The sequence below is a fragment of the Sciurus vulgaris genome (genome assembly GCF_902686455.1).
Source record: "Sciurus vulgaris genome assembly, chromosome: 8".
In the NCBI taxonomy this organism is placed as follows: Eukaryota; Metazoa; Chordata; class Mammalia; order Rodentia; family Sciuridae; genus Sciurus; species Sciurus vulgaris.
In genome coordinates this window covers 143,627,904-143,645,829 of record NC_136468.1, presented here as the reverse complement: position 1 = coordinate 143,645,829, position 17,926 = coordinate 143,627,904, and the positions used below count along the sequence as shown (strand labels likewise).

The 17,926-nt window shown below is 63.6% G+C and overlaps 1 protein-coding gene across 5 annotated transcripts in view; it reads left to right on the top strand.

Annotated features, from left to right (window-relative positions):
* The window catches only part of TPCN1 (two pore segment channel 1), a 52,240-nt gene that overhangs the window by 33,550 nt on the left and 764 nt on the right, over window positions 1-17,926 (top strand). For 3 of the 5 annotated variants that reach the window (XM_079151577.1, XM_079151576.1, XM_079151578.1), the window contains 22 exons: window positions 199-329; window positions 1,025-1,113; window positions 2,398-2,432; window positions 2,856-2,914; window positions 3,046-3,145; window positions 5,174-5,290; window positions 5,499-5,623; window positions 6,266-6,314; window positions 6,695-6,758; window positions 7,203-7,247; window positions 9,353-9,409; window positions 9,477-9,530; window positions 10,150-10,222; window positions 11,225-11,332; window positions 12,768-12,839; window positions 13,266-13,355; window positions 14,370-14,485; window positions 15,129-15,175; window positions 15,670-15,738; window positions 15,808-15,892; window positions 16,602-16,741; window positions 16,852-16,932. In XM_079151577.1, coding sequence (XP_079007703.1) covers window positions 199-329; window positions 1,025-1,113; window positions 2,398-2,432; window positions 2,856-2,914; window positions 3,046-3,145; window positions 5,174-5,290; window positions 5,499-5,623; window positions 6,266-6,314; window positions 6,695-6,758; window positions 7,203-7,247; window positions 9,353-9,409; window positions 9,477-9,530; window positions 10,150-10,222; window positions 11,225-11,332; window positions 12,768-12,839; window positions 13,266-13,355; window positions 14,370-14,485; window positions 15,129-15,175; window positions 15,670-15,738; window positions 15,808-15,892; window positions 16,602-16,741; window positions 16,852-16,932 — 1,806 coding nt within the window. Of the gene's footprint in view, window positions 1-198; window positions 330-1,024; window positions 1,114-2,397; window positions 2,433-2,855; window positions 2,915-3,045; window positions 3,146-5,173; window positions 5,291-5,498; window positions 5,624-6,265; window positions 6,315-6,694; window positions 6,759-7,202; window positions 7,248-9,352; window positions 9,531-10,149; window positions 10,223-11,224; window positions 11,333-12,767; window positions 12,840-13,086; window positions 13,114-13,265; window positions 13,356-14,369; window positions 14,486-15,128; window positions 15,176-15,669; window positions 15,739-15,807; window positions 15,893-16,601; window positions 16,742-16,851; window positions 16,933-17,926 lie in introns of those variants that run through there. The other 2 variants (XM_079151579.1, XR_013765847.1) reach the window with 2 other exon arrangements.

Sequence of the window (17,926 nt, the reverse complement as noted above, 5' to 3'; positions counted from 1 at the left end):
CGGGAGAGTCTGGTGGTGCCCTCCGTGTCTGATGTTTGGTCCCCGTGAGCCTGGTGGTCGGCTGCGGGAGCACCCCCGTGAGGACGCTCCAGGGCCGCGGGTCGCCGGCGGGTTGCGGGGCCTCCTGGGGCTGCTTGGTGCTGGGGAGCAGCGGAGCTCTGGGCCAGCAGCTGACGTGCTCCCTGCCGCCGCCTGCAGACCTGTGTCCTGCTGGTGCAGTTCGTCGAGGCCATCGTGGTGCTGGTGCGGCAAACGTCCCACGTGCGGGTGACCCGGGCCCTGCGCTGCATTTTCCTGGTGGACTGCCGGTACTGCGGTGGCGTCCGGCGGTAAGGCCCAGGCGGGGCTGCTTGGAGGGTCCCTGCCGGGGGGGCAGCCCAAACCTCTGGCCGTGGAGCCAGGCTGAGTCAGCTGGTGGCAGGCCAGTCCTGCGCACCGGTGGACCAGGGGCACCCCGGCTTCCCTGCCTGGCCTGGCGCAGGGCAGGCCCTGTGAGGTCGACCGTCCCCGACTCTGGGTCTGGGCCCCGTCCATCCTGCCTGCAGCCCTCTGGAGCCAGCCCCGCTCTGAGCGTGTCACCTGCTTGTTATCTCTGGACACAGCAGCTCATGCCCAAGCAGCCGCTGGGCGCCCTCCTGGCCCCTCCCCAGGCGCTAGGACCACACTGAAACCAGACCAAGCCGAGTCTTGTGTGTGGAGACTCCCTCTGGAACGTGCCTGGCCTGGGTCTCGTGGCCATGTGGGCCAGCAGTGCCTCCTGGGTGCCCATCCGCACAGCTGGAACCACATCCCAGGAGCGGGGGGTCCTGGGGTGCCTTTGTGCATTCCTGTGCCCGCGCTGGGCCTGCCACCCTGGCCTCTCCTGCGGGGCCCTCTGTCACTCGGCTCACCTGCCCTTGTTCCCATCACCCACTGAGGGGCTCAGGCCTCATTGGGAGCGTGTGGTCACTCCCGGGTACGGTGGGCCTGAGCCCGGGAGGCGAGGTGCGCCAGCCCCGCTGCCCAGCCGCCACTCTCTCCCCAGCAACCTGCGGCAGATCTTCCAGTCCCTGCCACCCTTCGTGGACATCCTGCTGCTGCTGCTCTTCTTCATGGTCATCTTCGCCATCCTTGGTGAGTGCTGGCACCTGCAAGAAGGTGCGCAGCCTGCATGTCTGGTCCCTCGGGCCGCTATGGCCAGAGACCACAAGCTAGGTGACCTGGAAGTGGACGTGTGGTGCTCACAGTCCCAGAGGTCGCGCATCTGGGGCGGGCCCCTGTCCGCAGCTGGCGCCTCCTTGCTGCAGCCTCACGTGGCGGAGAGGGCAAGGGGCTCTCTGGGGCCTTTTGTTTTTCAGTGTTGGGGATTGAACCCCAAGCCCCCGACTGCCCAGCTGTGCCCCCCACACTTTTCATTCTTATCTTGAGACCAGGTCCCCCAGTCGCCCAGGCTGTCGACGTCTAACCCTCTGGCCTCGGCCTCCGTGCAGCTAAGAACTCGGGGTGTGCCACCATGCCCAGGTGGCACGTTGCTCTTGGGCGCACAGGGTGTTGCCTGTGGCACGTGCAGACGTGGCCCATTCACTCTCATGCCATGGGGCAGTGTACCTCCTGGTCTGCTGCTCTGGACGCTGTCCACGTCACACACCTGCTGCGCCTGTTCCACTGCTGCCTGGTGCTTGTGCCCTGGCCTCCCCTGGCACGTGCCTGGGCCTGCGGGGTCTGCGGTCAGCTTCGTGGTGTGCCCCCTGGCACCCAGCCTTTCTCCCAGGGGGAGGTCTGGCCTCTGCAGGGAGACAGCGTGGCAGACCCAGGGCTCATGGGGGGGCGGGTTCCAGCATGCCGCGAAGGCTGTCCCTGGGTGTGACGGCCCCGGAACCAGAGCACCCTCATGGCTAGCAATCCTGAGTTCCCTGCTCCCGCCACCCTCTTGATGGAAGGGTTCGTGCTTCACCTGAGGCTAGAGAGCTCCCTTCTCCCACCCAGGACCTCGAGGACTTGGGTACAGCTCATTCCGGGAGGAAGGGCGGGAAGAGTGGTCCCCCGGGACCCTGGCTGCGGGAACAGCAGGACCCTCTGGAGTTTGCCTTGCTCTGTGTTCCAAGCTGGGAGGCTGAGGTCCAGCCCAGATGTGTTTTGTTTGGTCTGAAAAGTTTAAGCCAGCACTCGAGAAGGAAGTACCGATCTCCAGCCATTCCAAAGCACGGACCTGACTGTCCTGGGCCATCCCACGTGGCAGTAGGCCACCAGTGTCCAGTGCCCCTGTTCCGAGATGGCCGGTGTCCTCCTGGGTGCCACAGCCCCCGCCATGCCTGGCGCTCGCCCCTGGCCGCTGCGCAATGACGTCGTTCTCCGACTCTGTGGGCCTGGTCTTGGACCTCTGCCCTGACCCGTTTTGGTCTTTCTCCCACGGTCTAGGTTTCTACTTGTTCTCCTCTAATCCTTCCGACCCGGTAAGCAGTCGATGCCTTGGTCTCTTCTGGGTGGCTTTTCCTCAGATGGGCTGGAGGAACCCGTGGCCAGGTTAGGAAGGGACGCCCCGCCGGCTCCTGGCCCCTGAGAGCCTGTCATTCACCCTTGAGCCGTTTATTTCCTGGAGGGTGGAGGCAGCCCGCTCCGTCCTTTGAGGAGGGCTCCCAAGGCCAGGTTTGGAGTGTCAGAGTGTTTTGGCAGAGGTGTGGAGGAGAGCCAGGCTCCTTGCCCAGACACGTGGCTCCCTGGAACAACGTCCCCTGGAGTCGGTAGCCTGCCCTTGCCAGAGCAGTCCATGGTGCCTGGCCGTCCCAGGGGCTCCTTGGGGAGAAGGGAAGCAGGCGGACAGGGCAGGGCTGTGGTGGCCGCACAGGGTGAGCCCTCGGTGTGTCCCCTACCCCCAGTACTTCCGCACCCTGGAGGACAGCATCGTCAGCCTGTTCGTCCTGCTGACCACGGCCAAGTGAGTCTGGGCCCCCTCGCCTCCCGTCCCCGCGCACGCCCCGCAGAGCGCATCACGCCTCAGCATGCGGCGCCCGGGGGCTGTCCTTCACGGGCCTGCCCGTGGCCCGTGGTGGACCCTCTGCCCGTCAGTTTCCCAGACGTGATGATGCCCTCCTACGCCCGGAGCCCCTGGTCCTGCGTCTTCTTCGTCGTGTACCTGTCCATCGAGCTCTACTTCATCATGAACCTGGTGAGCAGCCCGCCACCTCCCAGGCCCAGTGGCCGTGTGGGGTTGGGGACCATCCCGTCGGGTCCCCCTGGTTGTCAGGGCTGCTCAGGGACCGAGTGGCTCTTAAAGCACACACAGAACAACTCCCGAGGCTGGCATTTCCCACGGCCCCCGAGGGTTTGTGGTCACGGGTCTCAGTGTGCAGATGGTGAAGCCGCAGGCGTCGCCCCAACGGGCGCGTGCCACGGCCACAGCCCAGTGTGGCCTGTGGTCACTTTCCAGAGTCCTGCCCAGGCACCCCGTCCCCTGCGCCCACCTGCCAGGAGCTCCATGTGCGCCAGTAGCCCACTCGCCACGAGCACGCCGCCCCTAGGGGGTGAGCCGCCCTGTGCCCGTGGGGCCTTGGAGGCGCTCGCCGAGGCGAGGCTGCTGCTGGGCTGTGACCACACAGCAGACCACAGTGACACGGGCTTTGCGGGAGTTGCGTTGCTGCGCTGGAGCCCAGGCCTGGTGCGTGCTGGGCAGGCGCCTGGCTGGCGAGCCGCCCCCAGCCCGTTGGGGGCGTTGGTGAACTTCCAGAAAGCACCGTCACACCGCCACGAGGTCAGGCCCGGGCCCAAGGGGGGGCACTTTCCCTGGGTAGGCTGTGAGGTCTCCTGGAGACTTGGAGCTTTAAAAAAGAAGACGTTTTCTGTGTATGATTTCTCCAAGTTTAAAAGAAAGAAGGGGGAACCTTCGCGTCCCCGATACTTTGTGGTTCGTTCCCATCTGTCTGTCGGAAGAGCAAAGTCTTGCTCCCCTGCGCTGTCACCACAGTCCCGGAGACGCCCGGGGCCTCTCGAGGGGTGGGGCCTCCTCGCCACCAGCAAGCAAGCCACCGGCCACCTCCTGGTGGCCACTAACCCAACTGTTTTGACCCTGTCCACCTGAAGGTGCTCAGAGCTCCGGGAAGGGGTCTCCTTCCTCAAAAAGGATGTTACAAAGGGCATCAGTGTGGTGACAGCAGAGGAGACCAGGGGAGGCTCGTGGGGCCTCCACGCCCTCGCTGGCTGCGCTGCCTGCAGGACCCCACCTGGACGCTGTCCGAGCCCCGTCCTTTGGGTCCTCATGGAGACTTCATGGCCTGGCTCCATGAGGCGGGATAACCAGCTGTAGCGTGGGAGCCCACAGGCTGTCCTGCCCTGCCGGACAGGTGGGGAAGCCCAGGCAGCCCGTGGGCAGGGCACCCGTCCCTCCAGGCCCAGAAGGGCCCCTCTGGAAAGACGCCGCTCTGTGGCCTCTTGGATGAGAGCCAGGTTTTCCGTGACCCACCTTGGGGGGCATCAGGAGCCGGGAACCGTGGGTGGGAAACAAAACTTAAAAGAACACCAAAACCAGAACTTGTGTGACATCGCGGGCCGTGAAGATCCGGGCCAGTGTGCTGGCCCAGCTGCCTGCAGCCTGCTTCGGGTGAAGTGCATTGGCACAGAGCCACGCCCACTGGCTTACTTGCTTCTATGACTGCTTTCACGGAACAACTGGCGTGTCCAGTCGGGAGTGGCAGCTGAGGCCACCTGGCCTTCATAGCCTGAGTTACTGGCTGTGCGGCCCTTGAGAGAAAGGAATTGCTCATCTTCAATCTGCAGAGTAAACGGGGGGCCCACGTGAGGGGAGGCTGAGTCTCCTCGAAACGCCTTTGGAAGATGATGTATTTCCAGAGAGGACTCATCACTGGCCTCCTCCCGCCCCACCTGTAATGTAGGCATGCCCCTGAGCTGGTGGCGCAACTGCCGGGTGCCGCTTCCTGGCGTGCAGCCTCCTCCCCTCATTCCCGGGGCACAAGTACTGGGCGTGGGAGGCGGAGCACGGCGTGATGCCTCTTCCTGCCCCGGTGGGAATGGAGAACTGGGCATCTTCCTCCTGCTGCTTCCTTGTCCCCTGGCCCGTCCCTGCCCAGGTGGCAGACACCCCCGGATTCCTGTGTCCTGGGGTGCAGGCTGGCCGAGGAAGGCCCTTCCTGCTGGGGTCCTGCCTGCAGGGCGGCACACTCAGGCTCTGGGCTCCCCACAGCTCCTGGCCGTGGTATTCGACACCTTCAACGACATCGAGAAACGCAAGTTCAAGTCTCTGCTGCTGCACAAGCGAACCGCCATCCAGCACGCCTACCGCCTGCTCGTCAGCCAGCGGGTAGGGGCGCGGGGAGGTGGGCTGGTCTCCACCTCCCACCCAGAGCAGCCCCCAAGCGCTGCAGGGCCAGACTTCAGAGACCAGAGTCTTGCCCGTGCAACAACGAGCAGGCCCTGGGTTCTCTCCTGCTGGGTGTCCAGTGTGGCTGCCCCGGCAGGCGGACAGTCAGCTCTGGGTTCCCTGCTCCACCTGCTGTCCCTCTCCCCAGAGGCCGGCTGGCATCTCCTACAGGCAGTTCGAAGGCCTGATGCGCTTCTACCAGCCCCGGATGAGTGCTAGGGAGCGCTTCCTGACTTTCAAGGCGTTGAATCAGAGCAGCACACCTCTGCTCAGGTGAGCACAGGTGCCGGAGAGGCACTCAGCCAGACACGGCATCGCCCGGGGAGCTGGGGGCACGCGAGCAGCAGGTGGGCGGCAGGCTTGTCAGGCCTGTGTTTTCGCTGCAGAGCTCCTGTGGGTGGGTGGCGTCTTCAGGACTCTCTGAGAGTCACAGGAGCCAGCTCCAGTCCGTTGTAGGCAGGCTGGATGAAGACGAGTGTCTGCTCTGGAGCCCCGGGGCAGGGGCAGTCCCAGGTGGACGGAGAAGGGTAGACATGTGCGCACGCCCATGCACACACACACACACTGTGCACCCAGCACAGCTGCAAAGAACTGAGCTGGGTCTCCATGGGCAGAGGGGTCTCCAGGCGGCTGACGTGGGTCGGAGCAGCAGCTGCTGCAGGGGGATGCGCGCTCTGGGTGGAGCCCAGCGCAGTCGGCCCCTGGGGCCCCACTGGAAGACGCTCAGCGTTCGTCTCAGAATCACAGACTGTCAGCGGCAGATGGACGAAGGGGATCAGTCAGTGTGGGCGAGCCCCTCCAGGACAGGAGACCAGAGGCCGTGCTGGGACCCACGAGCTGCCTGTCCTCCCTGCTTAGGGGTGACAGCAGGGGCAAGGGGGGGCTCAGTGTTTGCTCTTCCTTGTGCTCCGACAGCCTGAAGGACTTCTATGACATCTATGAAGTTGCCGCCCTCAAGTGGAAGGCGAGTACCCCTGGAGAGGGAGGGGTGGGCAGGTGGACGCCAGTGGGCAAGGGACCGGAGCCACCAGAGGGCTGCCTGGTCCTGCTCGGGCAGCTGGGCACCTCTGAGACCAGGATGTGGCCCCATGTCTGCCCCAGCTGGGACGTGGCGTTGGGCTTGCGATCACCCAGTCTAGTCTGATGCCAGGAGGGTCAGCAGGGCTTCGCAGGTGCCCCTCTCACCCGTGGGCAAGTCCCTGCCCAGAGTGACCCCAGGTCTTAGGAAGGTCAGACACGGGCACTGCTCAGGCCAGCGGCTGCTCTGGGCATCCCACCCGCGCTGCCCCGCGTCAGCTCCCGATTGCCGGGCGGCGCCCCCTGACTGCGGCTCTTGCCTCGCAGGCCAAGAAGAACAGAGAGCACTGGTTCGACGAGCTTCCTAGGACGGCCTTCCTCATCTTTAAAGGCAAGGTCCACCTGACGCTGACCCCGCAGCAGGGCGGGCGGGGGTCCCAGAGGCCACAGGCAGGCCCTCGTGGGCGTGGCTGGCACAGAGCTGGCGCACGTGCAGCTGTGCCACGGCTGCTTCTTACTCAGACCGGAGCAGTGGTGTTCACTGAAGGAGGCCCGGAAGGCAGACCCCCAGGATGCCCGCCTAGTTCTCTGACCCCGCCTGTTGCTTTTCTGTGCATCCTACACTCGAGCGATGATGCCGTGTGGGAGGGCAGTTGGCTTAGGTACGGGGCTCAGCTCGCTCCGGGCTGCAGGTGCACCCCTCCGGGGCTCACTCAGGCAGGCCTTCCTTCTGCAGCCGGGCATCCATGTGCCGTTAGCCCCGTACGTGAAGGGTGTGCTGGGGACGGTTCTCCCAGAGGAAGATGTCAATGTGAACGTTTCCTCTCTCGAATAGGAATCAACATCCTTGTGAAGTCCAAGGCCTTCCAGTATTTCATGTGTAAGTGTGACCCGCTGCCCTCTGGGCCCTTCCCTCCTGAGCTTTGCTGACCCGGAGGGTGGACAGGCAGGCCGTGAGTGCTGGGGTTGTGCGTCCTGACAGTGCCCACGTGGAGCCAGAGGCGAGCCCAGTGGGAGAGCAAGTGAGACTCTGGGTTCCACCCCGGCACCTGAGGAAGTAAATAAATAAAGAGAGGAGGGGAGGAAAGCCACAACAGTGTGACCGTGTGCCTAGCTCCAAGGTCAGCAGTCCCTGCAGGGCCAGTCCTTCCTGGTCCCCTGGACCTGGGCTCTGGCTCCTGCTCGCTTTAGATCTGGATTCCAGAACCAGAGCACGACTTCTCCCGGGTCTGTTTCACCCTTGAGATTCTTTCCCCTCCTCTTCCTCCTGCAGGGCTGGTGAGGAGGCGGGATTGGAGTCCTTCCTCGGGGCTTCGCGCTCCCCTGCTGCCTGTTGCCTGTGATTAGGCAGTTATGTCGAGACTCTGCTACTAACTTCTAAACTAATTTAAGATAAAATTCAGTTACCCATTGCATTTCAAGTGCTCAGTAGCCACAAACAGTGACCAACAGTACAGATAGGACTATGTCCATTGCCACAGAAAGTTCTCTTGGACAGTGCCAATCTGCAGTCTCAAGCAGATTCAGCCTTTGCAAGACGCTCTGGTTCCTTTTAGAGGTGTTTAGAGACCGCAATCTGACGTGCTAGGGGTGCTCTTTGCTTAGGATGGGTCACCGTCATTAGGCTTTTCCGTGGAAGGGGCTAGCATATTACCTTTCGAGAGGTAACTATGTTGTGGGCGCAGTGGTGCACACCTGTAATCCCAGCGACTCAGAAGGCTGAGGCAGGAGGATCTCAAGTTCAAAGCCAGCCTCAGCAACTTAGCAAGGCCCTGAGCAACTCAGTGAGACCCTGTCTCTAAATAAAATATGAAAAAGGATGCGGCTCAGTGGTTAAGCACTCCTGGGTTCAATCCCTAGTATCAAAATAAATAAATGATGACTGTTGTGTGTTTATCCTGATACTCAAAATTCAGGCCTTTGGGGTGCTTACCTAACTCTACCAATCTGACGTGTCTGGACTCTGAGTCTTAAAACACAGGTTCCTGGTGGCACTGGCACAGTTAGTCAGTCCCAGCACAGTCCCAATGATGCAATGACTAGGTGCACCCCCCAGGACACTCAGACCACTGCGTTTAGTCAGCTGGGGTTTTTCCTCCATGTGGACACACGTTTATCTTCCTTCATTTCATTTTGTTTTAAATTTTGGGGGATTGCTTCTGTTTAACTTTTTAATATAATTATGTAGAATATTTACATGGTCCTAAGTCAGATCTGTGAAACAAAATACATTCAAGGAAGCTAAGACCTCCTGTCACCTCCCCTAGGGGTGACTTTCTTTACGGTTTTCCTTTCTGGTTTCTGAACACTGCAAGATGCATATATGCGTATCTCCCAGTCTGAAGTTAACTGGAGCACCTGGAGACTTTCTTTCCCAGTTAACACGTCCTCGAGGCCACTCGGGTGACCTAGAGAGGCCTGCCTGGTTTCCTCCTTGTCACTGACAGTACGCTGTCTTGTGAATATCCGACAGTCTGTCCATCCACCCAGCACCCTCTGATGATCATTCAAATAGTGCTGCTGTGAGTGGCTGCCGGTATTCTTCCTTTTGTATTTTGCAAGTGTGTCATTGGGTCAATCCTGAGCAATGGATTGCTGGTAAAAGGCTCAGTGCTGTGCCCCTCTGCTAAGTAGTTCACAGGCCATTCCAAACTCAGATGCCCCAGGGGAAGCCACGTGTTCTGTGCTTGGTGGCCTGGGTGCTGGCCAGCGTTTACACCAACTCAGGATAATCCCCCATCTCCGGCATCCTTGCAGTGATATAGAGGGGCTTTGAGACACTCCTAGCTATTTCCTGAGTGACGCCCTGGTCAATTAGCTCCATGGTAAGACCCCGAGCAGAAGGAAGCTCCTCTCCAGGGGTGTGTGGAGCAGCCCCGTTGTCTGCACGGCCCAGAGCTTTCCAGAAGTTAACCAGAGATGCAGACGTGACCGCAGGTTTCCAAACCCACCCGTCCTGTCTGCCCCCTCTGTGGCCTGTTTCAGACGCGGTGGTGGCGGTCAACGGGATGTGGATCCTCGTGGAGACCTTCACGCTGAAAGGTGAGCCTGGGCGGGGCGCCTGCTGCGCGGCCCCGCTCACCCCTGAGCCGGCTCCTCTGTCTCGCAGGCGGGAACTTCTTCTCCAAGCACGTGCCCTGGAGTTACCTGGTCTTCCTCACCAGTGAGTCGCGGAGCCTCTCGGGGCTCCCCGGGAAAGGGGACCTGGGGAGGGGGCAGAAGCTCAGTCTGGTCCCTGGCTCCTGGTGATCTCCTCCGTGGGCAGGTCCAGGTCCAGGTCCAGGTGGGAGCCGCCCGGCACTCAGCCCTCCAGCGCCCCCCGGGCTGCCCTCTGGCCGCCTTTGCCATTTGCGCTCCGCTCTGGGCGGGACCCTGACCCTGCCCACACCTCCCTGCGCCCACCCAGGTTCTCCCCACCCGAGCCGAGGCTCTGTCTCTGCCGGGCCCTCTGGCGCCCCTGAAGGCTGAACTCGCTGCACACACTCCCCATACTCTATGCCCTGTGCCCTCAGGCACGGCCAGCTCTGCCCGCTGGTGCCCGCAGGATGCCTGGCACCACGAAGGGGCTTAGGGAGCCTCTTCACAGGCAGAGGGGTTCTGGGTCATCCCTGAAGAGGAGGGTGGCGTCTCTGTTAGGCAGCATACCCCATCAGCCACCCCGGGCAGGCCCTCTCGTGTATGGGTGTGGCCTGGGCTCAGGCCAGCAGCCTCTGCCCGTGGGGAGCCGCGAGGCAGCCCTGGGGAGGCGCTGGGGTGTGTGCCGACCGCCCCTCTGTCCACAGTCTATGGGGTGGAGCTGTTCCTGAAGGTTGCCGGCCTGGGGCCCCTGGAATACCTGTCCTCTGGATGGAACCTGTAAGTGGACGGCCACTCCTTCCTTCCCCAGGGCTGAGGCTCCCAGGGCAGCCTTAAGTCCACTCCTGCACACCCGCACCCGGGCCCTTTCCTAGACGAAGGTCCTGCCTCCCTGGAGCAGTCCGCACACGGCTCAGGGGCTTCCAGGGTCCCCTCCTGTCTGAGGCCCCTCGGTCACCACGCCCACCCTCCTGCAGTGGCCCTGAGGTCCCTTAGGCTCTCTGGAGTCATCGGCTCCTCCTCCTTTCCTGTAACCACGTGCCCCCGGAGGAGCCTCCATGTCCTCCGTGGCCAGCCGTGAGGAGAGCCCGGGCCCTTACCTCCCGTCAGAGTCCACTCTCCTGTGGAGCTGGGCAGTTTGGGGGCAGAGAGGAAAGCCGGTTGATAAACGGGATTGGAGAATGGGAGCACGGGGTGCTGGGGGCGTTCCGAGCGCTCAGCACGTGGGAGGCTGAGGCAGGAGGGTTGCTTAGCCCAGGACCGGGACAGCACGGCCCCATCCCAAGGGAAGGAGAAAGGCTGGGGGCCACGCGGTGGTCAGGCGCTTGCCCCACGGGTCCGTCCCAGGACTTAAAAAAAAGCACCCAGAAAGTCCAGGAAGGCTGTGTGTCTGTGTGTCTGAGGGGAGAGCCTGCGTCCCCCTGCTGGGAATCTCACCGGAAATCCCGCTCCCCACACAGGGTTCCCAGGCCCCACAGGCCCCGGGTGACCAGAGGTCCCGGGCACCGCAGAGGCTGGGCCTGCTGCCCTCAGTCATTAGACTAGGCCGAGCCCGCGGGGCGGTTCCAGGCCTTTGTCCCCAGGAGTCAGCGTGTGAGGCCTGGCCCCCAGGACCTGGACTAACAGGCCCGGCCAGCCCAACCTCAGGGACCGAGGGCAGAGCAGGGTGCTCCCCCGGCCGGCTGGACGCGGCCCTGCGGGCTGTTGGCCTCACAGCTGGCCTTGGGCTGCCAAGGCGGGGGCGCAGCGGGGCGCGGCGGCTGACCTGCCTCTCCTGGGCAGGTTCGACTTCTCTGTCACGGCGTTGGCCCTCCTGGGACTGCTGGCGCTGGCCCTCGACATGGAGCCCTTCTACTTCATCATGGTCCTGCGTCCCCTCCAGCTGCTGAGGTGACGCTGTGTGGCTGGCACAGGGGCAGCGGGAGAGCTCTGGGGAGGGGAAGGGAAGAACCCCGGTGAGCCAGGACCCGGGCCCCGCAGACAAGGAGGGGCAGGGCCGCTGCCTCCCCTGAGGCCAGCCCCTCCCTGTCCTGGGTGTCTGTCCCTCTGTGAGCTCCTCCCTGTCCTGGGTGTCTGTCCCTCTGTGAGCTCCTCCCTGTCCTGGGTGTCTGTCCCTCTGTGAGCTCCTCCCTGTCCTGGGTGTCTGTCCCCCTGTTGAGCCCCTCCCTGTCCTGGGTGTCTGTCCCTCTGTGAGCTCCTCCCTGTCCTGGATGTCTGTCCCCCTGTTGAGCCCCTCCCTGTCCTGGGTGTCTGTCCCTCTGTGAGCTCCTCCCTGTCCTGGGTGTCTGTCCCCCTGTTGAGCCCCTCCCTGTCCTGGGTGTCTGTCCCTCTGTGAGCTCCTCCCTGTCCTGGGTGTCTGTCCCCCTGTTGAGCCCCTCCCTGTCCTGGGTGTCTGTCCCCCTGTTGAGCCCCTCCCTGTCCTGGGTGTCTGTCCCCCTGTTGAGCCCCTCCCTGTCCTGGGTGTCTGTCCCTCTGTGAGCTCCTCCCTGTCCTGGGTGTCTGTCCCTCTGTTGAGCTCCTCCCTGTCCTGGGTGTCTGTCCCTCTGTGAGCCCCTCCCTGTCCTGGGTGTCTGTCCCCCTGTTGAGCTCCTCCCTGTCCTGGGTGTCTGTCCCTCTGTGAGCTCCTCCCTGTCCTGGGTGTCTGTCCCCCTGTTGAGCTCCTCCCTGTCCTGGGTGTCTGTCCCTCTGTGAGCTCCTCCCTGTCCTGGGTGTCTGTCCCCCTGTTGAGCCCCTCCCTGTCCTGGGTGTCTGTCCCCCTGTTGAGCCCCTCCCTGTCCTGGGTGTCTGTCCCCCTGTTGAGCCCCTCCCTGTCCTGGGTGTCTGTCCCTCTGTGAGCTCCTCCCTGTCCTGGGTGTCTGTCCCCCTGTTGAGCCCCTCCCTGTCCTGGGTGTCTGTCCCCCTGTTGAGCCCCTCCCTGTCCTGGGTGTCTGTCCCTCTGTGAGCTCCTCCCTGTCCTGGGTGTCTGTCCCCCTGTTGAGCCCCTCCCTGTCCTGGGTGTCTGTCCCCCTGTTGAGCCCCTCCCTGTCCTGGGTGTCTGTCCCCCTGTTGAGCTCCTCCCTGTCCTGGGTCTGTCCCCTCCTCACACAGCCAGGCTTTGCCCCTGCATATCACCTGCCTCGTTTATAAAATGGCAGACAGGGGCTGCCGCCTCCTCCCATGTGGTGCTGTGGAGACCATGCTCGGCTCTGCCCCTGGGGAGCGTCCTATGCCCGCAGGACCCGTCCCACTGTGCCATGAGGCGCCTGGGCGCCCAGCTCCCAGGTGGAGGTGCGCCAGGCGGCCTGGCCCCTTCTGCCTCCGCATGCCGCTGTCCCGCCTCGCCCAGGTTGTTCAAGCTGAAGAAGCGGTATCGTGACGTGCTGGACACCATGTTCGAGCTGCTGCCCCGGATGGCCAGGTACTGCCCCTCCCCCTGGCCTGCAGGTCCAGGCGCCATGAGGCTCGTGCCCCGTGGGGGCCGGGAGCTGGGTGGTAGCAGGGGCAAGGCGGAGGCCCAGGAAGGACTGAGGCTCGAGGGCCGAGGGTCTGGAAGGAGACTGGTCTGGCCACGCAGGTCTCCCGGCACGCTCTCCTCTGCTGACCCGCCTGAGCTATCCCGTGGGGGGCGGGGCTGTCCCTCACTTACCTCCGTGTCTGCGTTGCAGGTAAGGCCCTGTGAGTCGCCTTCACAGGTAAGGGTGCATCTCTGGGCGGGGCCGTCCCTCCCACGCCAGGCAGCTCCGCTCGCGAGCCTGGCTAGGGGCATGCCTCCTGCCGTCGGCTCCGGGGTCCGCCGGCCGGGTGCCCTCCTGGCCCGCAGTCACCTGTGCTCTTGCGCCCCCAGCCTTGGCCTCACCCTGCTCACCTTCTACTACTCCTTCGCCATCGTGGGCATGGAATTCTTCTGCGGGCTGCTGTACCCCAACTGCTGCAAGTGAGTGGCCTCGAGCACCCGGCATCGGGTCCCGGCGGGACTGCCCGCCTGGGCCTCCTGTCCCAGCGAGGTGACTCCGCATCACAGCGCCCGCGGGCCCGGCACTCTGCTTGCTCTCGGTGCTTAGGCACAGGAGCCCAGTGGGGACCTCAGATGAGGAGACCTGAGCAAGGGTCCTGTCCCCCAGGCAGGGTTCAGGCCCAGCAGCTCCCCTCCCCAGACCAGAGGGCCCCGAGTCCCATCCCTCCAGGAGTGGCCAGGGACCGGAAAGCACCAGGTCTCCTAGGGGCAGCCTGGTGGGGTGAGACAGTGGACGCACGGCAGGAAGACTGTGACCGTGAGGCTCCAGAGGCAGCGGGCGGGAACCAGCCCCTGCCCCTGCCCCTCCCCGAGGCGTCTCATGAGCTGCAGGCTCTCCTGCTGCTCAGCTCGGCGTCCTCTTCCGAGGAGCCCGGTGCCTCTGCAAGCACTAATGAGGTCCCAGGGACGCTGTAGCTGGCTGTGGCCGGAGCCCGCGGCAGGGCCCAGCTCTACGGCACAGGGAGCTGCTTCAAGCGCCCGGCCCAGCTCTGGCCAGGTGGGGCCGCTGGCAGGAGGCTCAGGTCTCTGCCCCAGCACGAACTTGCGAAGCGTGCGTGTGGAATTGAACAGGCTGGCCGTGAAGGAGAGTGGACAATGAGGACCAGCCCCTCACCAGGGCAGAGCTCTAGAAGCCCAGCGAAGCGTTCTCCTTCCTGGTGGCTGGTGCCAGGCACCACCCTAGAGCCCCCTAAGGCGGGGCACGTGCAGAAGTGGCCTTGCAGCTGCACAGACAGGCCCAGCGAAGGGGGCTGGGGGCAGGCCTGGGGCTCCCACAGAGATGGCAGGGGCCCCCCTCATGGAGGCCAGAGCAGGAGCCAGAGAGGGCTGGGAGGAAGCCCAGCAGGGAGACAGCAGGCCAGGGCCAGGCCTCGACCTGCATGCGCTGGTCTGTGGGGGTGACCAGGGTGTGACCCTCCCGCCCCTCCTCCGCAGCACCAGCACGGTGGCAGACGCCTACCGCTGGCTCAACCACACCATGGGCAACGGCACGGTGCTGGAGGAGGGCTACTACTATCTCAACAACTTCGACAACATCCTGAACAGCTTCGGTGAGTGGGAGCTGCAGGAGGGGCCTCCGGCCTCCCCCTTTGTCTCCACAGGTCCCATGTGAGGCTGTCCCTGCTGAGCCGCTTGCCGCCTTCTCTGAAGTCCCCTCTGGCCCAGCTGGAGGGCTGGAGTCCAGGCCAGGTCTAGGGCCCCCTCGTCCACCAGATTTTATTCCTTTGCCTGACACTTTCCCACCCTGGGGGAGAGAACTTCATGCCTCAGGTGGCAGGGTGCAGCCTGGCACCAGAGTGCCACCCGCTGGCACAGTGCCGGCCGCAGGGAGGTCCAGCCATGTTGGTGCTGCTGCAGGGTCCCATGCTGTCCAACTCAGGCCTGACCTCAGCGCCACAGATAAGCCAGTGGGACAAGGCTGGAGGGACGTGGTCCTGCCAGATGGGGAAGGGGGAACCCTCCCGACAGCCCAGAGCTGCACCTCGTGAGGCCCCGCCCCAGCCCTGGGCCGTGGCAGCTCTGAGGCAAAGGGCATGCCCTTCCGGGGACAGGCCGAGGCGGAAGGACTTCCGGGAAGGAGGGGCCTGGGGCTGCCATGTTCACTCTGGTTTTAGTGCCCGTGCCTGGGGAGGAGGGGCCTGGCAGCTGCCCGCGCGGAGCGGCTCTGACCAGACGCTTCCCCTCCCTCCGCAGTGACCTTGTTTGAGCTCACGGTCGTCAACAACTGGTACATCATCATGGTGAGTCCCCATGGCAGGGTGCGTCACTGGTCCTGCGCTGCAGGGCTTGGGGTCCTGCGTCAGGCTGGCCGGGTGCTGCAGGGGCCGCGGCACAGACAGGCACCGCCCTCACTGTGGGCTGCACTTGGCCTTTTCCCTGCCGTTGGGCCCGTGCAGCCGTGTGGCCTGTGGGCGCAGTGGCCCGCCCGTGGTGCCAGTGCTCAGGGCAGAGGCGGGACGTGGGGCGTTGTCTCTAGCAAGGGGAGTGCTGTGCAGAGGTTCTTGGTTCCTCCCCTTCTTTAAACTCCCCAGGCCCCAACCCTGCTTTTGATAGACAGCCGAGCCAGTCTGGGACCAGCCGGCCATCCTGAGAATATCCCGGCTCACACAGTGGCCGGGATAGCTAGACGGAGGGAGGCGATTTTCAAAAGCAGATCAGGAGGGTCTGTCGGGTGGGGAGGCCTGGCCCTGGCCGGGTGGAGGGGCCTGGAGCTCACCGCTGCTTCCTGTCGCAGGAAGGGGTCACCTCGCAGACCTCCCACTGGAGCCGCCTGTACTTCATGACCTTCTACATTGTGACCATGGTAGGCCTCTGCCCTGCTCCCTGGGCCCCGAGGGGCGTGGCCCACGCAGCTGACCCCCCCTCCCGTCAGGTGGTGATGACCATCATCGTGGCCTTCATCCTGGAGGCCTTCGTCTTCCGGATGAACTACAGCCGCAAGAACCAGGGCTCAGAAGGTCTGTGCGGAGGGGTCTCGGGTGGTGGCTGCCCCTCTGTCTGTCTGTTGGTCAGGTCTTGGCCGGCTGATTGTGGTAGCCAGTCCCCTGGTGGTTCAGCCTGTCTGTCTAGAGCTCTTGTATTGATTAGCAAATATTTGACGGCAGAAGACTGCTCACGATCTCACTGTGAACTAAGAACGGTAGCGTCGTGGTTTAAGATACCCATGCAGAGGGGCCTCGTGTGGAGGCCGCAGCCCGTCCTCCCCAGCCTGAGCCCAGAGGCTGGGAGCCGAGGGAGATGGAGAGCTCTGTCTCTGGCCGAGTCGGGTCGAACTTTTCTTGTTGGTTTCTGAGTGATGCCTGGTCCTCCTGCAGTTCAGGTGGCGTGACCGCGCCGGCTACAGAGGCCAGGCGCTGCTCCCAAGGCAGCTTCAGGAAGGCCTCACTGTCCGGGTGCACGGCTCTCTTCGTGCCCATCCTTGGTCCTTTCCAAATTCTCCCCAGAGCGTCGGTGCAGCTTGCTGTTGGTCCCCAGCTCTGTGGAAGCTGGCTGTTCTCTTCCGCCTGGAGGTCCCTTGAGGTCTCTGTCCCCGGCGGGCTGCGGCCAGACTACAGTCCTGATACCAGCATGGGAGGAAGGGGGTCCCAGAGGCTGAGGGGGGCAGAGGCTTAGGACCCACGGAGGGCCGGGGCCTCGGAGCTGCAGCCCCTGCCGCCCTCCCTGCAGTGGACAGTGGCATCACCCTGGAGAAGGAGCTCTCCAAGGACGAGCTGGTCGCCATGCTGGAACTCTACCGGGAGGCACAGGGGACCGCCTCCGATGTCACCCGGCTGCTCGAGACCCTCTCGCAGATGGAGAGACACCAGGTAAGCGGCCGCAGGAGCAGGTTAGCGTGGCTGAGTGTTGGGGACACTCCTGGGTGGCAGGACACCAGGGCCCTGGCACGGTGGGTCCAGCAGCCTCTGCCCTTCTTCAGCAAAACTCCCTGGTGTTTCTGGGACGGAGATCGAGGACCAAATGCGACCTAAGCCTGAAGATGTACCAGGAGGAGATCCAGGTAGGCCCTGCCGCCCTCCCCGCCGCCATGCTGGCGGGCTCGCGGGTCTGGTGCCAGTGGAGGGGGGAGGTCTGGGGACACGCGAGTCTCCACTGCCTGTGCTGCGGAGGCTTGGGGCTGCTCAGCCTGACCCCTTGCTGGCTGGCAAGCAGAGGCCGTTCTCAGTGGCCTGTCCCGTGGCGTCACTGCCCCGGCGAGTCTCCAGCACCTGTTACTCTGAGTTGGAGCTGCGAACGCAGACGTGCCCAGCAGGAGGGGCAGACGGAGGGCTGGGCACCGTGGCCACCTGGACGAGGATGTGCTCCCAAAGAAAGTGGCACTTCCGTTTCATTCCCAGCCGTGCGTTGCCTGGTGGAAATAAGGCCCTGTGTGCCCAGCTCCTCGTGGGGGTGATTAGTTGGACTTTTTTTGAGAGAAAAGAGAAGTTAAGTTTTTTTCTTTCCACGATTTCCCAATCTGTCCATATTGGCAACTGCATTACGAATCTTCCAGGTACCACGTGGGCTGCACTGTCTCCTGACAGAACCCCCGATTGCAGGCTGCCGCCGGGCCCTGCTGTGGCCTTTCCTTTCCCCGGGGGTCCCCAGGGCAATGGGGAGGGTCTCCCACACCAGCCCCAGCAGCTGCACTGATTTCCGGAGCCCTCGCTGCTGGGAGTCCTGTCTTCCTGAGCAGGGCAAGCGGAGTCCCTGCCCGGGAGACGGGGACCAGAGGTGCCGGAGGGACACCGATACTCTAGAGCGTGAGAGTCTGGTCGACCTTCCTGGGCAGAGGAGCAGTGGCCCAGTGACTCAGTGTCACAGAAACATGGAATGGTGTCACAGACCCAGCTCTGGGTTCCGTTCCATCTGTGACAGGGGTCACTGCGCAGTGGGGACAGGTGCTCAGGAGCAGGTGTGGTGCCCTTCTGAGAGAGGCCGCCAGAGTACTCTGCAAGCTCCCAAAGCCTGTGGTTCTGTTCTTCTAAAACCGTGGGTGACTCTAACCCCTTCAC